Below are 9,997 nucleotides of genomic sequence, written 5' to 3' on the forward strand. Positions count from 1 at the left end.
AAAATTGTAGATATGCACAGTGGTGAAGTATCAAACAATCTACATGAAGCCACAAATTAAAATATAACTCCCTAATAAAAGGGTAATATATGACAAAACTTATTTCAAAAATTAAAATAAATAAAATTTAAAAAAATAACAACAACAAAAACAAAAAACAAAAAATGCAGAGAAGTGTTTTACACAGTTTGTAACAAAACTGTCAAAGCTGACGCCATGTTTACCAAGAAAAACACATTAACACAGTAACCATTTCAATTTCACCTATGAATAAACACAAAGCACTGGTCAGAACCTTCAGAGCCTACCATGTATAAAACATTAACCTAGAAAGAAACAAATAAAACAAAAATGAAAAATACATTTATAGAATGCAAACAATAGAAATAAAAATAAGTATAAAATATAAATGGGCCTTATTCAGTGAAAGTCTGCACATCCAAAAAGTGCACTCTCACACACACAGATATACAATGCATATGTACTAGATTGCAGTCTCACTGACACCCAGACCCACCCCTCCACCAAAACACAATATATACCTAGGCCTTATGTTTTGTAAGGTATACCCAGGCCCCACCCTCCACACACATACACTATATAAACTATTCACACACACACACACACACACACACACATCACCATCACTTATAATGACATACATTGGTTAAGTGTATTTTAGATGTATAAGGCATCATTTGGTGGAATTGCGCATGCGCGCACACACACATATACACAAACATTACATCAATCCCATAGATAAATAAGCACATGAATACAATTTGTGCAGCTGCACTCTCACCAAGCTCACACAATCCACACACACACACACACACACACACATGCATGCATGTGGGCACATTCTGACAATTTACAAATAATGGAAATTGTGAATACATTCACACAAAACAGTCAGACAATATACACAGACAGATGAAGACATACACAGACATACAAACTGATAGAGTAAGAGTCTAACACATGAACAGATAACCCATCAAATATATAAACAGATCATATGGAGAGGAGGGTAGGAACAAAGGTAGACAGACACTAGTTAAACCAGACAGATCTTAGGTAGAGACAGCCATATACGTTATAAATGTTAAAGCATGACTGTTAGCAAACAGAGAGAGGAATCCTACAAAAGATCTAATTATAACATGTGGCAAAAGCTGTACAGATGCGTCATGGTGATTCAACAGGCACATGATAGCTGGCAAATGTTTGACCTCGGGGCACTGTACTCTTTGTATACCAGTTACCACACAGGTGTTGCTCATAGGAGGATATTGATTCTTACATCAACAAACTCATGATCAGGATCAATCTGTGACATGTGCAAACTCTGTGTGTGTGTGTGTGTGTGTGTGTGTGTGTGCACGCATGTGCGTGTGTGTGTATGTGCGTACGTGCGTGAGCATGTGCACATGTGTACATGTGTGTATGCATGCATTTGTAAGATTTACTTGTTGCAGTAACAAACTTACAAAGCACACACTGTATATAGCATTCAGTGACGCAAGTGAAGGCATATGTATCTAAACAAATGTGTGCATGTTAAGTGGCATTATTTTAGGAAAACACAGCAATATTTTGGGTGAAACATTCAAATGCCATATTCTTGCTACAAAAAAACAAAAGTAAAACAAAAAACAAAAACAAAAATAACCAAGGCCAACAACATCAAAATGAAATCAGGGTGAATGGACACTTGTTTCTCTCATCCCTATTTAAAATGGCACAGTCTGTCTTGTCATACAATCGTAACAAAACAAAAGGAAATGGTAAGACCTTAATTGTTCACTCATGGTTCAGCAAGGCACTTTGAAATGGCTGGAAAACAGTAGTCCACTGGTTCATGAACAGGTCTAAATTCTTCAATTTGTTAACATGATTATTACACTTTGAGTGGTCATAAGAGTATTCACCAAAAAGCTTGTGGTTACTGTGTACACACACTGACATACCATTAAACATTGTTCTGTTTTCTGTTACTTGCATTAAGAGGAATGCTCTTATGTTCAACCGTCATATCAAAATGTTACAAAGTATCTACACACATCTATTACATGCTTACTGCACTGAAAGTACTTGTCTGCCATCCAGTCTGTCACATTTCACTGCAGAACTTCACATCTGCTTGCGGAATGACAACAAAACCAAAAGAATGAGCTGGAAACATAATTCTTCCAGTACAAATCAAGGGATGAAGAGGAGGCAAGTCTTCATTGACCATGACCAGTTTCTCTCCATTCAAAGCAACAAACTTGGATGTCAGCCCTTTTTCATCACCTGGTGTTAGCAGGTATAATTCATATCGATATCCAATAAACTGAGTGAAATTCAGTGTGGTCGGTGTGTCCCCAACATTGAGAATGTACACAGTCAGTGCTCCCTTCTGGTAAGACAAAGGGTTAGCACAGATGGCGTACATTCTCACTGTGTCTGTTGAAGATGTTACATTGAAAACAGGACCTTGTGCCAAGCGCTTGTACAGCACTGTCAAGAAATAATCAGGATAAGGAAAGTAGTCATCAGATATCAATGCATAGTTGCCTCTGAAAAATGACTGTCGGGCAACAACTTTCAGCCCAGACAGTGCACTCAAGCCAAGTTTGTCCAGCCACATGAATCCAGCTGCATAGCCATCAGACACCCCTTCCAAGCCCCCACCAGACACAGATGATGTTTCTGAAAACCACAATGGCAACTCTGGTGCCAAAGCATGAGAGATTGAAAGAGCAGTAGACAGTTCTGACTTTAGTGAATTCAGGATTGTGGCATTGTAAAAATCATCCACACGGGCTCCATGCGTTTTTACATTGAAATAGTAATGATGTAGGGTTACTGCTGCTACAACAGTTTGACCACCACTCTTTAAAAACTCTTTCAGGTAGTTGCTGGCTGATTGTTTAGTCACTTTTGTGACATCAGGTCCAATGATGTATGAATTATGATATGCTGGAAATTCTGTTAGCAAGGAACGCAGTTGTTCCATGTCTTTAGCCAGTCTGGCTCCGGGGATGCTGAAGTTAAAATTGTGATGGTATGAATTTGGCTCATTGCCCAGCTGAAAACAATGAATGGTTAGATTCTGCTCCTGAGAAAAGGTCAGCAATTCTCGTGCATTGTCTGGATCCCACGAGTCTCCTTTTCTGAGGAATTGGTTAAAGTCAAAGATAAGGTCCCATCCAACTTCCTGAACAAAATCATTCAGTTGTTTCCACTGCTTTCCCGTGACTGTGAAATTCTTTATTACTGGTTTGTCTACATCATACTCGTCATTATCAGTTTCTTCAGACACATTTGCTGTAGCTTCGAATATAAAGAAATCTGCCGCAGAGCCTCCAACTCTCAAAAATGACGGTGCCAGTCCTCTTGCCAACGACTGAAGCTGCCTGGACGAAGTATTGAAACTATTCCACTCGCGTCGAAAGACGCTCGAATCTAATGTAACACCAACAAACATCGGGCCGACGTTATTCACATACCTGTCAAGGTTTATCACAATATCAACATCGCTTCCTTTCGCTTCTGTTCCGTCAACTTTCAAACACTGGTCGATGTTTCCTTCGCTGCTCAGTGTGCTGTGTGCTGTGCCTTCTAGACGCTGAGTATCCTGTATCGTAGGAGTCGGAGTTTCTTCGTGAGTTTGTGCGTCTGCCATCTCCATCACAACGACGCCATTTGTGTGCACATTTCCTGCTTGCAAACAACTAACGAAACCACACAACAGTGCCAGTGTCATCATATTCGTCATCTTCATTCTGTCTTCTCGATAATCTCCTGTTCTAGGGATAGAAATATAAGTTCAGTAAATTCTGACCCAAAACTTAGCTTTATGCACAAGATATGTGGGAATGCGATGAAAGAACTCTTTTCAAACTGTCTTCCGCGTGGTGACAACATAAATGTTTCGTCTGCAAAAAAACAATGGCGGTGATCATATGACTACTTTTGAAAAGTCACATGCCTGAAGAGCTTTCATTTGATTGGGCTTTTCTTGACCAACAGCATTTACGGACACACACATATAGTATTTATTTATTTATTATTGTTGTTCACACTTTCAGCCCAGCCAAACAGCCTGTTACGGACACACGCATATAGCATTTATTTATTTATTATTGTTGTTCACACTTTCAGCCCAGCCAAACAGCCAGCTAGGCCATAGCAGTGCTGAAAAACTGTACATAACCATCCAGAAGAACCTGAAACACACACACACACACACACACACACACACACACACACTGTCATGTCTTATCTATAAACTTAAACTTTGAATACATCTGTAATCCCCACCCCCAACCCCTTTAAAAAAAAACAACAACAACAAAAAACAAAACAAAACAAAAAAAACAACAAAACAAACAAACAACTAAAGTAACTTCAATGGAAACACTATATACAAGACACAGTGCACACAATTACCCTTTATTAGACAGAAGCTCATCCCTCTACTAACAGCTGCCCCTGACCTATTGTGCTATACAGTACAAAAAAAGCAGGATTTTTCCCAGAACAATCCCAGACTGGAATGCCCTGCCTCAGACAGCTGTGGAGGTCAATATTACTGGTAACTTTATGCCAAGGGTGTTACAGTGGCTGCCAGATGCTGACTATGGACTTTTCTCCTTTTTTAATTTTCTGTTTATTGATTCATCTATCTTTCTTTTTGTTTTCTTCTTTTTTTTTTCTTTTTTGTTTTGTTTTTGTTTTTTTGCTGGAAACATCCGAAGGAGTTAACTAATATATCATTCTAAAATCTTAGTGTAGGTATAATGGATCAAAGCAGTGCTGTGCTAGTTGGGTTTACCCCTAAGGTTTGCTGGTCAGAATGGTCTAACCTAGATTCTGCTAAATAAAGGTGCCTTTATTTTTTCTTTCCTTTTTTTTTCTTTATGAATGGGGATTAAACTGGTGCTTCTTTCTGCAGAATCCTCATTAGTGGCAGAATAATCAATAATTGAATGTGGCCATTCCATGAAATGAAGATGGAAACCTGTTGCTACATACATGTTTTTTCAGCAGAATGATGAAGAGGCCCTTTGGGGGGGCCTGAAATGTCTCGTAAAAAAACGCCTGCTGGCAACTCACACATCCTAGGCGCAAGCAAAAATACAACACAGCAAGAGGAGGAAGCTCTGTGCACATGCGCTCACACATGAACACCCACACACAAACATGCACATACACAAACATGTACACACTGATACACTCACTCAAACACATACACACGTGCTTGGGTCATGTGATATCAACATGTGTATCTGTTGGATGCAGAGTGGCTCACACACAAACAACCACACACAAACACAGACATACACAAACATGTACACACTGATACACTCACTCAAACACATACACACATGCTTGGGTCATGTGATATCAACATGTGTATCTGTTGAATGCAGCGTGGAAACAAGATGAGTGGTGAAGATTACAACGATATGAATGGGCTGTTTTCCTTCTTTTTAGTTGTTTTGTTTCCTTTCTTATTTTTCACACCATTTTCTATCCACTACCTATTCTCAACAGAAAACAATGTTAAAGTATGTGTGTGTGCGTTTGTGTCTGTGTGGGTGTGTGTGCACATGCATGTCTATATGTGTTAAGGGTAGCACTACGTCTGACTGAGACACTATGTTAGACTGAGAGACAGGCAGACAGAAGAAAGACGCACATGCATGTCTATATGTGTTAAGGGTAGCACTACGTCTGACTGAGACACTATGTTAGACTGAGAGACAGGCAGACAGAAGAAAGACAGAGACAGAGGGTGTTTGAGAGAGAGAGAGAGAGGATGAAAGAAAAAGAAATGGAGAGAGAGGGAAAGAGGGAGAAACATAGTTAAGCAAGTCTGCACATGCCATAGTATATACACATATGCAAGCTACACAATTTCTTATATTTTGCAAAGTCTGTCATTATCTACTAACTCTTTCAGTACCAAACCTATTTTATGCTCAGTGAGGACTGTTTGCCATATGTTTTGGTCACTGAGGGTAATAATTAAAAAATAAATTCTTGCATACAAATTGTTAAAAGAAAGTATATGTAACCTTTCCTTTCCTGACAAGAAAATGAATACACTAATCAGTTATGAGAATTTCACATGAATTTAATGATTTTGCAACAGGAAAATTCTTACAATGACATGGATGGAAATTTCCGTCCTGGGGCACTGAACGGGTTGGTTTTTTGGGTTTTTTTTTTTTTGTTTTTTTTTACGCTTGTGAACAGGACACTATTCTGTGGTTTCAGAGAGGATTTTGAATGCTGCATCAAAATTTGATGATGGGACACCGCACTGAAACACTTAAGTCCATTTCTCCATTCTCACACACATACACAAAAACAGACCCGTACACTTTTTTTTCTTTTTGGGAACGTTCCGTACAAAATCCATGTAATATCTGAAAAACAACAACACATGTTTGGGTACATCATGAACACAGCAATTAAGACAGAGCAGGAATTCATCATGAACATAAAATAACGATAGTATGGAAGGAGATACACAGAAGTGAAGAAGAAATTGCATAAACATGTTACCAGTATAAACGTTTAAGTGTCAGTTTGTCTGTCTGACTGCCTGAGGTTCTTGAAATATTTACAAAGGCAGCAACATTCTTAAACACAAGATATAATCAACAGAAATAAACAATTATTACTCATTAACAATTATCAAATACCACGCACATTTAGCCATAAAGAGATTTATGACCTCAGATTAACTTATGATTAAGACAAATTTAAGAGTTTACTTCAAAAGCTCCAAGGATTTGACAAAATCTAGAAGGAGAATAAGCAACAAGTTTGGTGGGGGTGGGTGAAAAAGAATATAACAGCACTAGCTGAAATATAATGAAAACTGTAATGAGTAAATTAACACAAAAAAATCAAATAATTTTGATTGCATGGAAAAATGTTGTGTATAATAATTACTGATTCACTGAAATGGAAAAGAACATTCCTGTTTTGTTTACTTCTCTTTTTCTATATAATAAGTTAGTAAAAGAAAATATGGTGAGAAAAAAGTAAGAACATTCTCTCTATTATTCTGCTACTGCTGCCTCAATCTGTATTCAGCATATCATTTTACAGAATTATTCTTAAATTCTAATACTTTTTTTAAATTATTCTTAACAGAAGCCACATCAGAAAAAAGAAAGAAGAGGAACACAAACTTCAATTCCAACAAAGAAAAATCTTAATATCAGAACATGTTCCAACCCCAAAATAAAAGTGAAACAGACAGCTGTTACTGCTAGGTATAGCCATATCCAGAAATGCAAGACAGCAAACATCACTGTACTTAAATCAGGCCTTCAACAAGGTTGATAAGCTGACCCACTTCAGGATCCAGAGGCAATCAAGTCATCTTAAAATCAACCTGATAAAATAACATTTGATTTGTAAAACCTGCATGTATGGTAAAACACATGAAAAGGAACCACAAAACTGTTTTAGTTTAAACCTTTCTATACATAAAATATAAGAGTAATCAAACAAAAATGAAAAGTTCCCATGTGCAGTTGTATGAAAAAAAACATTTTTTTGGCAACATAGCATTTTTTTTCAAGCACTTCTTCTCTTAAGGTTAAACTGTTCACTTAAGAAATAAATAACACAAATGAATTTTACATGTTTACACCACCCTCATACATCTATGATTAAAGAATCCATGCACAAATTTTGATTAAATATTCGCTTCAAAAACATTACAGAAAACAAGAACTTTTCTATTCTGTTCATCATTGACTGCATTCAAAACTGTTCTTTGCTCTTGTTTGTCAAAGCTAGACTTGTCAGAGCAACTTTGTCTGAAGGTGACACTGTGCAAGCAAGGCAAATTAGCAGCCAGATCAACAGCTCGGGTGTGTTTCGGCATGATCAATGTCTCTTCTTGCTTTAAACCCAACTGACTACACAGGGTCATTTCAGGGCTTGGGGGAAAAAATCCTGTAAATATCAGTCCTATAGAACCCAGTGAAAAAAGGGGGAGGGGGGGGAAATTAGACACAAGTACACTCAACGTCAATGCAAATAAACCTAGGATATGCTCCCGAATGCTGACGATTCAATCAAATTTTCCCCAGAAGATGAAAAAACACAAATCTGAACATAACATAATTATAAACAATAAACAAAATTCTATAACAAGAATACAAAATTAAAAAAACTGCCAAAACCAGCTCCTCACAAGTCCTAGGCACAAAAAAAAGAATGCAACACAGTAAGAATACCCCATTGCCAAGTCCAGAACAAAAAATATTCATGCCTTTCTAGAAACAAAATATAGGCGAATAAACCAACAAATCAGAACACAAGAAATGATTAGATTGCAGAAAAAAAAGGGAAAAGCCAGAAACAGAGCAATCAATAGAAAAGATGAAATTTCTAGCACAGAATTTCCAGAAGGTGAGGATACTACTCATATTGAAACAGTCCCTGGGAAACACACAGAACATCATCTTCATGACAACACAGAAGATAGGACTAGAGATTGGTTGCATGAGCAACTGACGCACCGCTAAGTTTGCTAAGTGTCAAGAAATTTCCCAAGTCAACCCTTAATTCCACAGACAAAGGAAATCCTCCAATCCAAGTAAACTTAATGCTGTTAAGATTTCTAATGCAATCCTGCACAGGAGGGAAATCAAAGGAAAGCAGAGGGGAAAAGCTGCACTCTGCTTCATATGGGAAGACCAGTCGTCATCATTTCAAGAAAAAATAATATAATAAAAACACAATTTTTATGATAATGGCACCACCAACACAAGTCACTACATTGCTGTGAACTTTGTTTTTTTTTCAGATGCAGTCAATTCAGGTACAAGCAGACATACCAATCTGGAATGGGTGAGTGAAAAAATATTTCCTCTGGCCAAAAGTTCATGGGGGAAAAGTGCATGCCAATGGCCCACACTGACCTTCAGAAAGAAAAAAAAAAGAAAAAAAGGATTTTACATTTTAGAACATAAAACACAGTGCTATCCACCAAACCATGGCCGGACATAAGAAAAAAAAAGGGGAATCCATACAATTTTTTTCTCAGGTGGACGCCACAGAGAAAAAGAAACTAGCAGACCCAAGGAATCCTGGATAAGGACAGTGGAGAGAGAGAGAAGAGGGGAAAAAGAGAGAGGGCAGAGAGAGAGAGAGATAGAGAGGGAGAGAAGAGAAGAGCCAAGGCCTGACACAGAAAAAGAAACTGTAGCAGACCCAAGGAAACCTGAATAAGGACAGTGGAGAGAGAGAAGAGGGGAAAAAGAGAGGGGGCAGAGAGATAGAGAGGGAGAGAGGTGAAGAACCAAGGCCTGACACAGCAGACAACAGCCCGCAGCGCCCCCTCATCTTCACCTCAAGTAACTAGATGGTGCAAAGAAGATTGACTGACTGAATGAATAAACAAATGGACAATGAACATCTGGTCAGAAACACACACACGCACACACACAAAAAGTGTCTGAGATTCAAGCTCACCTTACACTTAGCAGCAAATAATCTGATAGTAAATGCACCTTTTAACCAACCTTTTAACCATTTGAAACAATGGAGAATTGTAGTGATGGTGCCAATAACAAGGAACATGACGTGTCCGAACTAAAGAGAATGAGCATGCCAAGGACAGTCAAGCAACTTATCCTGTGCAGCATGGTCTTGATATTTTATCGTTGTACAATCTTTTTTCATGTTTTAGGCAGCCATATTCCATTCTGGGGTGGTGGATGCTGGGAAATGGCGTTTCCAAAATCCACATGGCTTATGATAGCTTCAATATGTTAATCTAATACTTCACACACACAAAATGGATTAAGGCACCTGCAGTTTAATATATATGATGTATGTTGCTGCGAGACAGGAAAAATCTGTCCATATGCTACCAGGCACTGATCTGAAGGAGGAATGCTGATATTATCACTCATGTTATGCAGTATGACGATTAAATGAAGAAACTGCAATGATCATGACAAGTCGCCACTCT

At 38.1% G+C, this 9,997-nt stretch overlaps 1 protein-coding gene across 1 annotated transcript; it reads right to left on the bottom strand.

Annotated features, from left to right (window-relative positions):
• Positions 1-1,619: 1,619 nt before the first annotated feature.
• LOC143281056 (heparanase-like) lies at positions 1,620-3,942 on the bottom strand. Its single transcript, XM_076585968.1, has one exon. The coding sequence runs from the start codon at positions 3,767-3,769 to the stop codon at positions 2,114-2,116; it is 1,656 nt and encodes a 551-aa protein (XP_076442083.1). The 5' UTR covers positions 3,770-3,942; the 3' UTR covers positions 1,620-2,113.
• Between the last annotated feature and the right edge of the window lie 6,055 nt (positions 3,943-9,997).

This window comes from Babylonia areolata, chromosome 4 (genome assembly GCF_041734735.1).
Source record: "Babylonia areolata isolate BAREFJ2019XMU chromosome 4, ASM4173473v1, whole genome shotgun sequence".
NCBI classification, from domain to species: Eukaryota; Metazoa; Mollusca; class Gastropoda; order Neogastropoda; family Buccinidae; genus Babylonia; species Babylonia areolata.

Excerpts from the sequence above, each read along its gene's own strand:
- LOC143281056 (XM_076585968.1), bottom strand. The coding sequence starts at position 3,769 with ATGAAGATGACGAATATGATGACACTGGCACTGTTGTGTGGTTTCGTT.